Source organism: Lynx rufus, unplaced genomic scaffold (genome assembly GCF_022079265.1).
Source record: "Lynx rufus isolate CCGP_SWC_20201006 ecotype Redwood Valley unplaced genomic scaffold, mLynRuf1.p SCAF_5, whole genome shotgun sequence".
Taxonomy (NCBI): domain Eukaryota; kingdom Metazoa; phylum Chordata; class Mammalia; order Carnivora; family Felidae; genus Lynx; species Lynx rufus.
In genome coordinates, this window is record NW_025814867.1 from 45157897 (window position 1) to 45176781 (window position 18885).

Below are 18885 nucleotides of genomic sequence, written 5' to 3' on the forward strand. Positions count from 1 at the left end.
AGCTAAGTAAATACCGTACAGAGTAACGTAATGACAAACATGCTGGAGGAAAAGCGTCTGAAAGCCTTGAGGGAGGCAAAAATGGTAGCCCAATAAGTGCTGCCTGTGAATGAGTAGGTGGATGAATGAATGGGTTTTGTTAAGGCAGTGGTTCTCGACCGTGGGGGTTTTATTCTCTAGGGGACGTTGGTGAGGAGATACTTTTGATGACCGACACGACTGGGAGGCAGGGTGTGCTGCTCCCGGCAGCCGGCAGCCGTGAGCAGAGCCAGAGATGCCGCAGATTAACCCACAGTGTCCAAGGCAAGCTTCCACCACAACAGAGAATCTGGTCCAAAATGTCAGTAGGGCCGGTGTTGAGAACTCTGGGTTACAGTTAGGAGAGTGGGACAAGGGTGCTGGGAAATGCGAAGAAAAAGACTGAGCGACAGACTAGTCAGGAGACACTCGCTTGGGGACATCCGGCTCGTGCAGAGTGACTCAGAATGGAGCCTCAACCACAGCCTTCCAGCTGGGACCTGGGAGGGGAAGTGCCTTAGCTCAGCCAGCCCCTTGGGGTGGGGGAGGACAGCCCTTTTCTAACCGAGCCTGAAAGGGATTTGCTGTCAGCGAGGCCTAGTGTGCTCTCAGAGCATCCCCTTTGCCTCTTTGAGATGTTTTGTGTTTACATTTAAAATTACCTTCACAGAGGAAGCCTTTCATTTCAATAATGAAATAAAGACTAAATTGAAGGTGACAAACATTTTCATGGGAAAGAGTGTCAAATGTAACAAGCCAACGAAGAAATTGCCCTTATTAAATCCTTTTTCTTTTTGAATAGGAAAAAATGTCACAGAACTTTGCTTACTGTTGGTAGTGGCCCACCCCGGAGGACAGAAGGGGGTACAAAAAGGCTTCAGTGTTTCCCATGGAAGTTCCTGTTTCCTCGGAATGTGTGCTAAAGCGAAGCTTTGAAATACATAACCTAAGGAGGTGGGGGGGTGGGGGTGCCCGTGGGCGGGGAGATTGACTTTGGGGAGGTTTCCCCCTCCTCCTTCCTGAAGTATTTGCATTAATTAGTTGGATGGTAAGAAGTGATAACATTCCATACCACTGGAGGCCAGAAATGTTTTCCAATAATTACAATGTAGTTTAATCATCTGGGCCTCTACCTTTCCTTAGGCTGACTGAGGCGGGGGAAGTAGCTTTAGAGTCTACACTGAGAGCCAAGCAAATCCGCACTTGTAAGTCAATCCTATTCTTGGAATTTTCCTGCTTCAGAATAACACTTCCATTTAGTCCCTTAAAAGCTTTTTTTGGAGGGGTTTCTGTGTGTTTGGTAACGGGAAGGATAAAAGTTGTGAAGATGTGTGACACAATTTCTACATTCAGAGAGCTTAGAACAGAAGACACACAAAAATGTTAAACATGGCAAATCCTGATACAAGAAGCCTCACAAGAGGGCCCCGGGAGCAGAGACGAATGGGACATTGGATTTAAGCCCTTGAAGATAGAATTTTCAATACATGGGTGTGAGGGGGGATGGCACAGAAGGAACAGCATTTTAGAGATCAGAAAGCACAGAGGCACAGGGTCTTTGTGGCTAATTCCTGTAGGGGAAGGGGTCCAGAGCATAGCATATGGAGGAGGGGCAGGGGACGAGGGATGATACAGTGGGAAATAGGCTGGAAAGGTGGGTTGGGGAAAGATGATTGAGGGCATTAAGAGCTGAGGAATTGGGCTGTGTTCTATGGATGATAGCCACAGAAGGTTTTTGTGTGGGTGAGCAGTGAGATCAGATCTGGATTTTAAGAAGTGAGTCTGGCTGTATTCCCACCAACAGTGCAAAAGTATTTCTCTTTCTCCACAAACTGATGCAGCCACTCTGGAAAACAAAAGTAGAACTACCAGGGCACCTGGGTGGCTCAGTCAGTTAAATGACCATCTTTGGCACAGGTCATGATCTTACTGTTGGTGAACTCACCAAAGCCCGCATCGGTTCTGTGCTGACAGCTCAGAGCCTAGAGCCTGCTTCAGATTCTGTGTCTCCCTCTCTCTCTGCCCCTCTCCCGCTCATGCTCTCTTTCTCTCTCTCAAAAATAAACATTAAAAAAAAAAGTAGAACTACCCTACAACCTAACAATTTCACTACTAGGTATTTATCCAAAGGATACAAAAATTCTGATTCGAAGGGGCACGTGGACCCCAATATCTGTAGTAGCACTATTAACAATAGCCAAATTATGGAAATTATCGACTGATGACTGGATAAAGAGGTTATGGTGACTGGATAAAGAGGGCTGGATATATACTGATGTGTGTGTGTGTGTATATATATATATATATATATACACACACACACACACACACAATGGAATATTGCTCAGCGATCAAAAAGAATGAAATCTTGCCATTTACAACAACATGGATGGAACTAGAGTGTAGTCTGCTAAGTGAAATAAGTCAGAGAAAGACCAATATGATTTCACTCATGTGGAATTTAAGAAATAAAACAGATGAACATAGGGGAAGGGAAGGAAAAATAAGAAAAACAGAGGGGAGGCAAACCATAAGAGACTCTTAAATACAGAGAGCAAGCTGAGGGGTTGCTGGAGGGAAGATAGGTGGGGAGATGGGTTAAATGGGCGATAGGCATTACAAGAGGGCACCAGTTGGGATGAGCACTGGGTGTTCTGTGTAAGAGATGAATCACTAAATTCTACTCCTAAAACCAATATTACACTGTATGTTAACTAACTTGAATTTAGATAAATGTTTTAAAAAAGGGATTCTGGCTGTAGTGAGGATACGGGGTGGGAATGGAGGGGAGGCTGGGAAGGGGAAAGAAATATCCAGAGGCTCTAACAAAAACATTATTCTGGCATTCTCTTAGCATCTCTTTAGACTTCTTTGACCTTGGAAATCTATACTGTAATTTATTCAATTAAAAAAACCAGTGTGAGCTTTTGTGGTTACAGTCCCTTTGTATTTGAGTTTTCTTTTACTTTAGGGTTCCCTATCACGCTGAAACTAGACTCTCTCAGAATTCTCCTCCTTTAAATCTAAAGTTTCATGTTTACAATACAGCTTTTAACCCTTGGGTATCATTTACATTCCTCTCGGTATCTATTTTCTGCTCATTGCCTAAGGAGCCTCCCTTCTTGCCCTGAGAGCATGAAATTCACTGTAATTAAAGTGCCTGGTGGTTTAGTGTGATTGTTCTTTCTTGTTTTTCTGAGACGTCATCCTTGCCCTCTGTGGCCCAGCCCAGGGTATAATCTTAATTAACATCTACAGTCCATGTCATGTGAGTACTGATTTCAGGAAGGACACTGAGCCTAGACCTTCACTTGGGGGGTTAATTTTTCTTATTAATCCCAAGGAAAATTGTATGATGGAAAGTAAACTGATTACTCCGTTGAACTGAATGAGAACTCCATGTCAATACAAGTATGAACAGGACCAGAAGTGTTATCTTGATGAAGTCTGAAATCTTGCTAGGACTCTGCTGGGCTGCCTGATACATTTAGGATCCTAACTCCCACCCCAATCAAAATGGCATAATGTACTTGTTTTTTTCCTGGAGAGTAGTGGGTGGTGACTGAAGATTTCTCAAGTGTCCCTCATGGTGGGGTTGTGACTCTCCATCTTTTTCTCTTCTCAGAAATTCATTTAATTGGGATTACCTGGAACTGAACCTTCCTGAATAAACTAGAGAAAGATGAAATATGTGAAATGACTATTTTCAGAAATTGGACAGCAGGCAGTGCAGGACCTTGATCCCTAAGAGGGAAATAACAAGGAACTACATACAATGGTGTAGGCTTTCTCTTGGAGGCTGTACTGACATAGTCTGCTATAACAAAATATCATAGGCTGAGTGGCTTAAAAAACAGAAATTTATGTTCTTACAGTTATGAAACTAGAAGGCCAAAATCGAAGTGCAATCAGGGTTGGTTCCTGGTGAGGCCTCCCTTCTGGCTTGTGGATGGCTGTCTTCTCACTGTGTCCTCACATGTTCTCTCTTCTGTGGCCACATGGAAAGAGAGAAAGAGAACCCTGTGTCTCTTCTTAGGACACCAGCCTGGGCACCTGGGTGACTCAGTCAGTTGAGCATCCAACTCTTGATTTCAGCTCAGGGTTGTGGTATCAAGCCCCATGTCAGACTGTAATGAGCATGGAGCCTGCTTGAGATTCTCTCTGTGTCTCCCTCTGTCGCTCTCTCTCTCTTTAAGCGGGGGGGGGGGGGGGGGGAACCAGTCCTATAGGATTAGGACCCCACTCCTATGACCTCATTTAATTACCTTACCAAAGGCCCTGTCTCTAAATATAGTCACATTAAGGATTAGGGCTTCAGTATATTGGAGGGAACACAATTGAGTTGGTAACAGAGGCACTTTCCAGACCAACGTGCAGAGATCCCAAGCAGAGCGCAGTCATTTTATTAAGCTGAGGAGGCAGATTGGAGTTCAAGGAAGTGGCTAGAATTTTAGGAAAGAAACCACAGAGGTGGGAGCTATGTGAAGAAAGACCTCCAGAAGTCTCCATAGTTCTCTTGAGTGTAATGCTGAAACCCCATGAGGCTGTACAAAGAATGGAGGGTTGTAGGAGCACGATTCCCAGAGCTCAGAAAGGCTGAGAATCATTCATGTGTTGAGCTGCTAGAATGGAGATTTATACATGTAGGACATTCAGTCAAGACTCCAGAAGGTTACACCTTGGCAGTAGGGCTGAACTAGCCCAGAGTAAAGACTGCCCTCAGCTCACACCAATAAGCTTAATAACAAGCCTTGAAAGGCTCACCATGATCCAAAATTAACCTAATTGCCTCACAGAATGCTCCTAACGCCCTGTAAAGGAAACAATAAAATTTAACAATCCCCAATATAGAGTTTGTGATGCTGATTTAACAAAAAATTACTGCGCGTGGAAAGACTCAGGAAAATGTGAGTCATAGCCAGGAGAAAAAACTGATAAATGGAAGCTACCCAGAAACGACTAACATGATGGAATTAGCAGACAAAGATTTTCATACAGTTTTGTTTTTTTTTTTTTTTACCATTTATTTATTTTTGAGAGACAGAAACAGAACGAGCAGGGGAGGGGCAGAGAGAGAGAGAGGGAGACACAGAATCTGAAGCAGGCTCCAGGCCCTGAGCTGTCAGCACAGAGCCAGATGCGGGGCTCGAACCCGCGAACCATGAAATCATGACCTGAGCTGAAGTCAAATGCTTAACCGATTGAGCCACTCAGACACCCCAATGCCGTTTTTATACATATGTTCAAATATTTAAAAACATGAATACAATCACAAGAGAAATTGGATGTATAAAAAAGGAACCAAATAGAACTTCTAGCAGCGGAACAATGCAATATCTTACATGAATAATTCACTGGAGAACCTTATAGGAAGATTAGACACTGATGAAAAGGTCAGTGAATTTGACACAGCAAAAGAAACTAAACTGAAGGAAGAGACAAAAGACTGAACATCAGTGACCTGTGGGACAATATTATGAGAGAGAATTTTTGAGTAACCAAAGTCTTGGGGCAGAGAGAAGAAAATATTTGAGAAATAATGGTGAAAAAGGTTCCCAAAAGTCTGTGTTTTGTTGAAATATAATTCACGTGTCACACAATTCACTTATTTAAACTATACAAGTTGATGTCATTTAGTATATTTACAGGCTTGTGCAACTATCATTGCAACCTAATTTTAGATCATTTTTGTCCTCCCTAAATCCCCTCCAATCACGGTCGGTTTTAGAGTAATTTCATCACCTTCAAGAGAACCTCCAATACGATGATAATTAGAACTGGCTGGAGCAGACATCCTTGAATATTCCTGATTTTGGTGGAAAGCGTCTAGTCTTTCACCTTTAAGTCTGATACTAGCTGTGAAGTACCTAGCGATGTCCTCTATCAAGGTGAGGAAGTGCCTGTTTTTTCTGCAGTTATTAAAATGATCATATTTTCTCTTTATTCTATGTTATTGTCTGTTACATTGATTTTCAGATGTTAAGCCAACCTTAAATTCTTCGAATAAATTTCACTTGGTCACGATGTATAATCTTTTTTATATGCTGCTGGGTTCGGTTTGCTAGCATTGGTTGAGAATTTTTACATCTGTATTTCCAAGCCACATAGATCTTTAGTTTCTTTTCTTGTGCAATTTTTGTCCAATTGGCTATCAGGGTAATACTGGCCTCATAAAATGGGTTAGAAAGTGTCTATTCCTTTTCTGTTTTTTGGAACAACTTGTGAAGAATTCGTATTCTTCTCTGCATGTTTGGTAAAAATTTACCAGTGCTGCTCTCTTTTCTTTGGGCCTGAGCTTTGTAGAAAGTTAAAAATTACTGATTTGATCTCTTTACTTATTATAAACCAAGTCCCATTTTCCATTTCCTTTTTTAAATTTTTTTTTAATGTTTATTTATTTTTGAGAGACAGAGAGAGACAGAGTGCAGTTGGGGGAGGTGCAGAGAGAGAGGGAGACAGAATCCAAAGCAGGCTCCAGGCTCCATACTGTCAGCACAGAGCCTGATGTGGGACTCAAACTCTTGAATTGCAAGATCATGACCTGAGCCGAAGTCAGACGCTTAACTGACTGAACCACCCAGGCATGCCTCTTTTATGTCAGTTTCAGTATTTTGTGTATTCCTGGCAATTTCTCCATTTCATTTAAACTACCTGATGTTAGTATACAGTTGTTCGTAGTTTTCCCTTATAATCCTTTTTATTTCTGTAAGTTTGGTAAATGTCCTCTCTTCCTGTTTGAAGTAATTTGAGCCTTCTCTCTTTTCCCTTGGCTAGTCTAGCTAAAGTTTTGTCAATTTTGTCTGTCTTTTCAAAGAACCAAATTTTGGTTTCATTGATTTTTTTTTTTCTACTGCTTTTCTACCTTGTGGAAACCAGTAATAAAGAGAAAAGTCTTTAAAACAGCCAGTGGAAAACAACACATTGATTATAGAGGAAGAGGTAGCCTTGCAATACAGGAGATAATATAATAGCACTACACTTAAAATGGATGCATTGATTCTTTTTAAAAGTTGATTAAACAAACAAAAAAATCACATTTTCTTTGAGTCTGAGGTTGTCAGTTTGATGTCTGCATGAGACCGTATGCTTTACCAGGAAAAACGCTTCTTCTGTCCCTGAATTCCTAGACAACCACTGTGTCCCTGAGTTCTTCATAGTAGAGGTGGTGATTTTTCTTTCCGGCACAAAGGGAAAGAACAGAACTAATAGGTCCTGCTGATACTACCCACAGTGTAGGCACAAGTCTGTGCTGATCATGATGCTTGTAAGGAAATTTTTTTCTCGCTTAGTTTAGCCCTAACCCAGTCATTATCAACCTTGGCTGTTCTTTAGAATCAGCTGGGAAGCATTAAAAAAAGGCTGAAGCCCATCCACATACCAGACCAATTTAAATTGAGAATCTAGTGGTGGAACCAGGCCCTCTGGTTTTGTGCGTGCATGTGTGTGTATAAATATAAAAAATATGTGTATATAAAATATGTATGTATAGGTATTTGTATGTTGTGGGGATTTTTTAGTGTTTTTATTTACTTTTGAGAGAGAGAGAGAGAGACACAGTGTGGGCAGGGGAGGGGCAGAGAGAGAGAGGGAGACACAGAATCCGAAGCAGGTTCCAGGCTCCCAGTCGTCAGCATAGAGCCCGATGAAGGGCTCGAACTCACAAACTGTGAGATCATGACTTGAGCCGAAGCTGGACACTTAACCAACTGAGCCACCCAGGTGCCCTGTTTGTTTGTTAATTAATTTATTTATTTATTTTATTTTTTCTTATCACATGGATCTTTTAAAATATATAACAAAGTGGAAAGAATAGTGATCTTCAAACAGGTGGTATGTTAAAGAAGAGTGAGTTTATGTATTTTTTTAAATGGATAAAGGTGGGCATCATATTGCCATAGCATTTAGATTCCATCAGTCTCATTTTAGAAAGTAATGTTTTACTTCAAAATGTCCAGGTTTACAGTACATTATAAATTACATTCTTCACAACCACTTAAACTTATTATGTATGAGTCCTTATAGATACCAAATGAAAATTGTGCAAGGGAGAACATGTATTAGAAACATTTTTTTAAGGGCAGGAGAAGGGAAGAGTTAGAAGATCACCAATCTGGATGGATTGCTTTCTTCCTTCTGGAGGCCCAAGGGCCATTCACTAGGATATAATTTATTTCAAACCTTGTCTTTATAGTTCAGTGAAGCAGAAATGGACCCGTGCTTTACAACTTCGTCTGTTTTATGATTGATGAACAGTAAGCACTACAGAAACTTAAATGTGTGCTTGCAGAATTGTGTGGGTGTTTCGGACATGGCACTTTCTATATATAATCTGTGGGCAACGGAGAAACACGTATGTCTTTGCGGCACAAAGTTACTTTTACTATTGTTAAAATGTATTAATATAGCTTATTTTAATAGTAATAATCAAATCATTCTCTTCTAACGGCATCTTTCACTTCCCGTTAGTACTTTAAATTATCTTGTGGGGCACCTGAGTGGCTCAGTCAGTTAAGCATCTGACTCTTGTTTTCGGCTCAGGTCATGATCCCACGGTTTGTGAGATCAAGCTCCATGTCGGGCTCTGCACTGACAGCGTGGAACCTGCTTGGGATTCTCTCTCTATCTCTCTCTTTGTTCCCACCCCCCCCCCCCACACACACAAAATAAATAAAAACACTTTTAAAAATCTTAAAAAAAATAAAGTTATCTCACCTAACTGATCTATTTCTAGTTCTGTTAATCCTCAGAAGAGAGGTGAGATCCTTTCCTGGTTTGGGAAGGACCATGCGAATGGACTGCTGGGATCTGTGCACGTTTAATTCTGGGTCTTTGTAACAATCACGGTGGCTCCTTCCCATCACTGAGCACAGCTTACCAGCAGGCCGGGTAGCTGTACCCACGTTCTGTCTAGTGGTCACTACAGCCGTGGGAAGTTGATTCTGTTCTTTTCAGTTTATAGCTGAGAGAAGTGAGGCTTAGAGAGGTTAAGGATCTAGCCCAAGGGCACAGAGCTACCTGTGGGGAGGTGGGACTTGCCCCTGGATTGTCTAACTGATGATTTCTACTTCAGCACACACCTCTCTGGGCTCTGGCTCTTGGTGAAGAGCATCCAGGTGAGTGACAGAAGGAAGAACATTGGATGGGATCTAAAGATCAGGGCTCGCTTTCTAGTTCCAATGCCTGGTTAGCTGTGAGACCTAAGTAAGTCACTTAGCATCTTGCAGGCCGTGTTGTTCAAAATTTGCAGCATCATGTGAGATTTAAACTGTAATCAGTACAAGAGTAAGACAGAGGATTCATTTGTCCTCTTTCCTAGTTCTTATTTTGTTGTAGAATACCGTCTTTTGATCACAGAGGAGTTCATAAAACATAATTTGATTTTGTGGAATTGGGACTGAGATTGTTTTCCCCCGTCTCTGTTGAATGGCGCAGTGAATGGATTGTCAAAGCTTGCAAGTGCATGGGTGTGTGTAGCATCCCTGCCTGATCTTGGCATTGGGCAAATGAATCAGGTGGTATGGGCACAGGAAAATGTAGCACATCTTTTTAGATAGAAAAATATCGCCTGCGTGCATTCCAGACAGTCCACGAATTGAATGAACTTGAGTAGAGAATGCCTAAATTGTTCACGTTAAGCTCTGAATCTGGTCTCTGTCTCTGGAGAGTCGTGTAAGGGTTGAGTTAAAGAAAAAACAAGAATACCATTTGTATTAAAGGGACATCACTTATTCTGATGAGGAGAGAAGAAATTTCTAAGTTCCAGCTTACATGGCCTGATTCCCTACTCTAATTTCAAGAGCCCAGCTAAAGCTTCTGCTGACTCAAAGAATTGTTGCTTCTCCTAAAAAAAATTGCTTCAAATGCCTTCTGTGTTTGCTCACCTGCTTCTGGTTAGTCTTGTAAAAAAGTGAAAAAGATCAACTTTGGATATTAAAAATATATATAAAGAGGGGCGCCTGGGTGGCGCAGTCGGTTAAGCGTCCGACTTCAGCCAGGTCACGATCTCGCGGTCTGTGAGTTCGAGCCCCGCGTCGGGCTCTGGGCTGATGGCTCGGAGCCTGGAGCCTGTTTCCGATGCTGTGTCTCCCTCTCTCTCTGCCCCTCCCCCATTCATGCTCTCTCTCTGTCCCAAAAATAAATAAAAAAACGTTGAAAAAAAAATTTAAAAATATATATAAAGAATAATTAATGAGGGCCTATGAACTTATTAGCACCTTGCTTGAGAGCTAGTCAAAGCTCCTGTCCCCCCTGTCCCCATCACCTACGCTTCAGTGGTAGCACCAGCCTGAAACTTGATGTCTTATCACTCCCATGCCTTTCTTTTTTTTTTTAATTTTTTTTTCACGTTTTATTTCTATTTTTGAGACAGAGAGAGACAGAGCATGAACGGGGGAGGGGCAGAGAGAGAGGGAGACACAGAATCGGAAACAGGCTCCAGGCTCTGAGCTGTCAGCACAGAGCCCGACTCGGGGCTCGAACTCACGGACCGTGAGATCATGACCTGAGCCAAAGTCGGACGCTTAATCGACCGAGCCACCCAGGCGCCCCTCCCATGCCTTTCTTTATACTTTCCTGCATAGGTGTGTCTAGCTAAAGGATATATGGCATTGTTTTGCATGTTTTGAGACTTTATATAAATAGAATAATACTGAAGTATTCCTCTGCCCTTTTGATTTTTTCCTTCAAAGTGAGACCGTTTTTGAGGGTTATTTGTGTTGATTCAGGTAGTCTAGTTCATTCACTTTCAATGCTGTTTGATATTCCACTGTATGAATACACCATGTCTTAGTTGAAGCTGGTAAAACAAGCACCACAGACTAGATGGCTTATCAACAACATGAGTTTATTTCTCACAGTTCTGGAAGCTGGGAAGTCTGAGATCACAGTGTCAGTATGGCCGGGTTCTGGTGAGAGCTGTCTTCTGGGTTGCAGACTGCTGATTTCTCCTTTCATCCTTACGTGGAGGAAGGAACGTGAGCTAACTCTCTGGGTTCTTTTGATAAGGGTACTATTCCCATTGTTTTGTTTTGTTTTTAATGGTTATTTATTTTTGACAGAGAGCGTGGGGAGGGGCAGAGAGACAGGGAGACAGAGGACCTGAAGCGAGCTCTGTGCTGACAGCTTAGAGCCCAACGTGGGGCTGGATCTCATGAACCATGAGATCATGACCTGAGCCAAGATCAAGAGTCAGACGCTTAACCAACTGCACCACCCAGACGCCCCAACTATTCCCATTCTTAAGGGCTCTCTGTCTTCATGACCTAATTATCTCCAAAGCCCCCACCCCCACCCCCTCCAAATACCACCACACTGGGAATTAGATTTCAACCTATGAGTTTTGGAGGAACACAAACATTCAGTCCATAACAACACAGTTTACCTGTTCTTCTGTCGGTGGACATTTTGTTTTGTGATTACAAACAATGCTGCAAGCACAAGCTTGTTTTTTGTCCTCTTGTGTAAATGTGTGTTTCTCTAGGATTTATCTGTGTAGGGCTGGAACTTCCATGTGTTGGGTTCGCACATCCTCAACTTTCCTAGGTAGTGTAGATTGTTGTCCAGAATGATGCCACCAATTTACATTTTCTCCAAAGGTATTTGAGTGTTACTGCGTTTCAACCTTGCTCCCAGCTATCATTACTGGGTAGGACAGAGAAAAAGTACAGGGCAATGAGCAGTTAGATCAACTCTGCAGACTTGAAACTGTCCTTAAAGAAAAGGACAAGTGTTTGCGGAATAAAATCCAAACTCCTTACCATGGCATACACAGCCCTGCCTTATCTGGCTTCCTCTTACCTGGCCACCCTCCCCGGCCTCCCCCCTCATTCAGGGTGGCTTTTTTTTCTATGACTGGAACATACAGGCAAACTCATTCCCACCTCAGAACTCGTTTTGTCTGCCTGGAACACTCTCTTCCCAGTTCATTGCATGACTGGTTTCTTCTTAACCTTTAAAAATCAGCCCTGGGGCGCCTGGGTGGCGCAGTCGGTTAAGCGTCCGACTTCAGCCAGGTCACGATCTCGCGGTCCGTGAGTTCGAGCCCCGCGGCAGGCTCTGGGCTGATGGCTCAGAGCCTGGAGCCTGTTTCCGATTCTGTGTCTCCCTCTCTCTCTGCCCCTCCCCCGTTCATGCTCTGTCTCTCTCTGTCCCAAAAATAAATAAACGTTCAAAAAAAAGAAAATTTTAAAAATCAGCCCTTCTGAGAGGCCTCCTCTGACCACACAATTTAAAGGAGTCCCCCTCTTTGTCTTCCTAATTACCCCATGGCTCTCATTCACATTACTCTGTGTGTTTTTTCATTGTATTTATCACAATTTGAAATTGCTTACTTTGTTTCTCTCACCGGAATGTAAATGCCATGAGAGCCACAAACAATGCCTGACACGTGCCAAATCTTTACTGAGTGAATGAATAGACGCTTTCTCTACTTGGTAACTTGTTACCCCTTCCTATCGCTTCTCTCGCATTCACTGTCCCAGTATTTTGCTGACCACTGGTGTATAGATTGGGGTGAATGTAGAGGACCCTGATAGTATCCTATATAGACACCCTGTCTAGTGCTATTTATGTCCTTCTGAGACGTCCCAAGATCTCAGGCGTTGAATCTATCCACAGTTGAATCTTTCTCCTTTTCTTTTTTTTTTTTAAATGTTTATTTATTTTGAGAGAGATTGAGATAGCGCTAGCAGGAGAGGGGCAGAGAGAGAAGGGGAGAGAGAATCCCAAGCAGGCTCCCTGCTCTCAGCATGAACTGTGAGATCATGACCCGAGCCAAAATCAAGTTGGGACTCTCAACCAACTGAGCCACCCAGGTGCCCTTGAATCTTTCTCTTTGGACTAAAGTCAGACCATCCCCCTCTAGCCTCAGTGCCTGGAACCGATGACTACCATCCTTCTCTCTCCGTCTTTCTGGAGGTCATCGTGGCTTCCGTAAGTGCTTGGTAGAGGATGGGGTTTGCCTTAGTCATCTCTGGCCCTTTCTTGCCAACTGATGGTGTGGAAGACTCCTCAAGGGGCCGAGCATATATGCATTTACTCATCATCTGGGTAGTGGTGACTTTGTGAGCATCACTTGAATCACCTGTGATTCCTGAATCCAGCTGACCTCCTAAAGGATTACTTGTTGCTTCTGGGAGAAAATACGATGATTATTCTGAGACTGATCAGTTGATTCACTCACCTTTGTGCCCTCCACCCCTCATGACACCTCGTTCCTGGGCTGGGACAGGCGGTCTCTTTGGCGTTCTCCCTGTACTACTTCCAGTCGTTGCCCTTAACCTCATTGTTTGTCATGGTCTCTTTTTCCCTGAGGAGAGGGAAATATTTTTTAAGCTTTGTATCATTAGTGCTTGGCACACAGTAGTCATTTAATAAGTGTTTATTAAGCAGATGAACAAATAAGTAGATGGAATGAATTCTAGACCTGGAATGAGAACCTGGTTTATTAAGACATTCAGGGTCTAGAGAGACAGTGCCAGCCGTGTGTCTGACAGGAATTTGTAACCCATGGCCACTCAGCTCCAGAGAAAACCAGGTTTTCCACAGACTGTTGAGGTAAGAACCAGACTTTGAATGAGGCACCGTTAGTCTGTCCTCATCCCGCACTATCAGGCATGGATAGAGCAGTGACCAGACGCCCAGAATTCTGCTCCACCCCCGTGTATATCCCCGGCAGAGATTTCACTTTGTTTATTCAGTCAACATTTGTTAAGTGTTTATATGTTTTCACGTGAACAAGGGAGCAAGAAGCAGTGTGTTGTCACTTTGCTTCATAGTGTGACACAGAGAAAGCGTCTGTGTTATTTGGACAGTGATTCAACTGAGCATCATCTCTGAAGAATATGGATGGACGTGGCACTGTCATCTTCGTTTCCCAGGGCCAGTCCTGTAGAGCAGTATGTAAAGAGTGGATGCGAATAGCGGTGTTGTTTTCCGCCCACACTCTTGTGTGCATTGTCTACTGCTGGGTCACCACGAAGTGTGACAGAGAAACTTCAGGGGTTCTCTTTCTGGCTGCAGACACACATACAGTCTTTTTATCACCTGCTTTTGATTTGCTAGTTTGGCTCAAATGAGGGTATTCCTCATTTCTGGATTTCACTCTGTGCTGTAGTGGAAAAACTGAAAAGACAGTCCCCATCGCTTCTGAGCCTTTTGGCTAAGATCAAGTGTAGTGTCTGATAAGACCCTCCCTCTAAGGAAACGCATAATTTGAAGAGGGTTATCTCTTCATTACAGATTGTCTTGTGTCAGCTTTAGCAAGGGGATTAGGGGAGGTGTGTTTGAAACAGTTCAACTCGGGGCGCCTGGGTGGCGCAGTCGGTTAAGCGTCCGACTTCAGCCAGGTCACGATCTCGCGGTCCGTGAGTTCGAGCCCCGCGTCAGGCTCTGGGCTGATGGCTCGGAGCCTGGAGCCTGTTTCCGATTCTGTGTCTGCCTCTCTCTCTGCCCCTCCCCCGTTCATGCTCTGTCTCTCTCTGTCCCAAAAATAAATAAACGTTGAAAAAAAATTAAAAAAAAAAAAGAAACAGTTCAACTCATTCCGTATTGCCTCAATCGTATTTATGTTCTTTAAAATGATTTTAGTTTTCTATGTTGAATATATTCCTGAAGGATTCCATACCTTGTGTCTGGAATAAGGTAGAGCATGAAATATACACACACAATATTTGTTGTCTTGTAGGAAAATGAAACAACAGAATAATCATAATAAATTAATTTGAATGAAAGTCTATTTTTAAATCTTCTTTTGTGTATTATCTAACATAGTTGGAGAAAAATGCAGTGCAGTTCTGTGTTTTTAAAAAATTATTAAGTATAACATTTGCTCGTAAATATGTGATTGGCATCCCAAATGTTACCAATTTTATTTAGCACCTCCGTGAAAAGTTAGACTCTAAAAGATTTTATTTGTTCATTTAGTTTTTTTATAAGCTGGTGGAAAATTTATAAGTGAAAATGGAAATACTAACAGTTCCAGAAGATACTTGTTTCTTTACTAACAATGTGCATTTAATTTATTTGGCTTATTTGGTGTCTCTCTGTTAAATAGAGTTTAATTTTCTATAGCTTTCTTTGGGGAGTAGAAATTTAGTTTTCTTCCTATCTTTCAAAATTCTTATTGGCAATGACTGATTTCTCTGCTTGAATTTTTTTTTTCTTCAAAAACACACCCATACGTGAATACAGATAAGGGCCTAGAAATAAATGGAGCACAATATTAGAGATGGCCATCACCATGTGGTCGGATTATGAGCACGTTTAAAATCTTTATACTTTTCTGTAATCTCCCAAATTTTCTACAAGGAGATGGTGTTACTTTAACCATTTATGGTGTTAGCATAAAAGGCCACCAACAAAATGTACTTTAAAATATTTGGCTCATACAGTGGAAAAGGTTTGCTTAGGCTAATACTCTGGACACGTTTTTTTACATCTTGATCCCGGCAGGGCTTTGCTGAGCACACTTTGCGGCCAACTTTTCCTGGAGCAGAGTGTTTTAATCCCTTTACTTATCAGTTTCATTGAAGTGCATATATGTATCTTCTTAAAAGGTGATCATTTTATCTGTCAAAAAATGTGTAAGATCTGAACTATGCATAAACAAAATAAAAAAGTAACCCTGAGGTCAGGAATAAAGAGAGACAAAGATTTGAAGTACTGCTTTAAGCTCAAAGTACATCAGTAGTTTCTTTAACATTTACATCTGGAGAAACCTACACATTTAAAGTGTTTTCTTCTCCCTCAATTTATGCAGTACTAATATATGACAACCTTGTGGCCCTAAGAGTTTAATTTTTTTGAAGAGGCTTTTATTGTGAAAAACTGAGAAGAGAAAAAACAACCCATGATTTAGCAGAATGGATTATTCAAAACTGAGATTACCTAAAATAGACATATAGAAAAGCTGACACTGATACATAAAATGTGTGGCATACCCCAATATATATAGATATTCAAAATAAGATTTATTATTATTTTTAACAACTCAATCCTTTAAATAAAACTGCCTTGAAATACGACCCTAATAGAATAGTAGATACAGATACAACTATTTTTCACTTGGAAACATTTTTATTTTTAATACATTTTTAAAGAAGCAGCATCAATTTCTTTATTACATGTAATTATCATTTTTTTTAATGTTTATTTTTGAGACAGAGAGAGACAGAGCATGAAGGGGGGAGGGGCAGAGAGAGAGGGAGACACAGAATCGGAAACAGGCTCCAGGCTCTGAGCCATCAGCCCAGAGCCTGACGCGGGGCTCGAACTCACGGACCGCAAGATCGTGACCTGAGCTGAAGTCGGCCGCTTAACCGACTGCGCCACCCAGGCGCCCCATGTAATTATCATTTTTAAAGTAACAATTTTTTTTGAGAGAGAGAGAGAGCATGAGTGGGGAAAAGAGGCAGAAGGAAAGAGAATCTTTTTTAATTTTTTTTGATGTTTATTATTTATTTTTGAGAGAGAGAGAAAGAGTATGAGCAGGGGAGGGGCAGAGAGAGAGAGAGAGGGAGACACAGAATTTGAAGCAGCTCCAGGCTTCGGGCTGTCTGCAGAGAGCCTGACACGGGGCTCGAACTCACAAACCGTGAGAACATGACCTGAGCTGAAGTCGGCAGCTTGACCGACTGAGCCACGTGGGCGCCCCCCGAAAGAGAGAGAATCTTAAGCAGGCTCCACACTCAGCAGGGAGCCCAATGTGGGACTTGGTCCCCTGAGATCGTGACTTGAGCTGAAATCAAAAGTTGGGTGCTTAATGGACGGAGCCACCCAGATGGCCCTAAAGTAAAGATACTTTTAAATAACATTCTGTCACTAAACATGAAGCAACGAGGGAAAACATGGCATCTCGTTCTCTCTCCGGTCTCCAAGGCTTTATTCAGTATCCACTATGGGTTCCGCACCCCAAAACAGTTCTTACTGTCGTACAAAAACAGATTCAGTGAAGGCTTTGTTGTCACTGTTAGACGTTGTAGTGTTGTGTGCTATTTTTCCAGAGCTATATGGATGCACATTATTCCAATTAGTTTAATATTTGTCTCACTTGATAGAAACTGAAAGTTCACTCACGAGTGAAAAGAGAGGGGAAAAGGCAAAAGTTAAAAAAAAAAAAAGAGAGAGGCATCTAACACTGATCAAGCCATGAGTCTAGGCACCTCTGTTGACTTCTGGGGAGAGACCTGAGGTTTGCTAGGTGGGAGAGAAGCAGCAGCCTGGCTGACGGCAGGCGGGGCGCCCGTGGGGTAAATGGCACTTTGTGACCCTGCACTCCTGGGTGAGGCTGTAGCCCGCCCCGAAGAGCTCCTGCCTCTCACTTTGGTGCTATTGGCTTTGGTGCTGTTTGCTCCTCTTCTGGCGTCCTGAAGAGCGGATTTCATTTTCCAACTACAGATGTAAGCCAGTGATGACTCAGGCCGTATTCTAAATGTATAATAGAGCATATTTCTTGGTATTTCCTGGTCCTTACACTTACTTGAAATCTCGCACACACCCCCTCCCCCCGAAAAACAAAACAAATGGGAGTGCCAGCATTAAATATTTTCGTTTATTATAGCCTCTATTGTTCTTATTGTATCTTGCTTTACACCGGAATTGTGACAAAGGTCAATTAGTTTTAGAGAAAGTGAAGACAGGTAGGAAGGTAGCTTCAACTTTTCCCAAACCTGGCTGGAGGGGAAATTCGCACATCCTTCAAGTTTGTGAAACAGGCGTCGAATCTTTATTAAATGGGCCAGCAGAAGAAGGTCATCCCCATTCAGGTATCGGAGAACTGGAATCTCCTCAGGGTTAGGTAGCTTTTCAGCACAGAGAAAGAGAAGAGAAGCTCAGGGTCCATCTGTGGAAACCGGGAGGCAGGAGGAGGTGTGGGGTGGTACTAATTTGGAGTTGGAATCCCTCGAGTCTTGTTAGCTACACAAGGGGGCCGTGGTGGTGTTATTCTAACCCGGAGGAGGAAGGGGCTGAAATGCTGTGGAGATACGAGAGACCAGAGCAGGCCAGAGCACATAGAATTTGGGTACTTTCAAAGGCTTACAATTTATGCAAGTAATTTATGAGCATATGCTGAGGGGAGCACAAAGATGCCGCAAACACAGCCCCTTCCCCGGGAGATGCCCCGTGGGGAGAGCATGGTCCGTGCTGGACTGGAGCTAGGAAAGGCACTGAGTGGGCAGCCTTCCTCAGAGAAGGTAGCAGCCGAGCTGAGTTTTCAAGAAGGACCCGGATGGCTGAAATTCCTTTCCTTCCAGAACGTGCCCCTCCCACCAGGAGGCCATTCCACATTAATCTCTCCATGACCCCTCCTCACAGCCTTTGGTGATTCAGGCTGATGGTCTCCTTGCAGCTGCAGGTAGGGAAATGGCTCTGTAGGACGGTCTTGCCTGAATGTTTCCAGGGCGTGGATTCAGGGCCGGCCTCAGTGGGTGGGCTAAATACAAGCTGAACTGCTACGTCCTGCAAGCAGAGTGACCACTTACCTGCAAGGGATACAAGAACTCACAGCATTTTCATCCCTCCCTGCATCAGAAGGTAAGGAGGGAGGGAGGGACAGAGGAATATGAGATGGATGAATAACAGGAATGGACCAGCATTTTTGACTTCCCTTCAATCCCAAATTCCGGAAGATGACAGAAAACTTTTTAAGAGAGTAAATCGACAATGGCTATAGGAAATAGGAAAGATTTTTGGGGCGCCTGGGTGGCTCAGTCGTTTAATTGTCCGACTTCAGCTGGGGTCATGATCTTGCGGTTTATGAGTTCGAACCCCACGTCAGGCTCTGTGCTGACGGCTCAGAGCCTGGGGCCTGCTTCGGATTCTGTGTCTCCCTCGCTCGTGTTCTGTCTCTCTCTCTCTCAAAAATAAACA

General features: G+C 42.9%; 1 protein-coding gene across 1 annotated transcript in view; it reads right to left on the reverse strand.

Moving 5' to 3' along the window:
* Window positions 1-17552: 17552 nt before the first annotated feature.
* ERICH6 (glutamate rich 6) overlaps window positions 17553-18885 on the reverse strand; it is a 28966-nt gene continuing 27633 nt past the window's right edge. Inside the window, exon 14 of the mRNA XM_047099809.1 lies at window positions 17553-17816. Coding sequence (XP_046955765.1) covers window positions 17553-17816 — 264 coding nt within the window. The remainder of the gene's footprint in view (window positions 17817-18885) is intronic.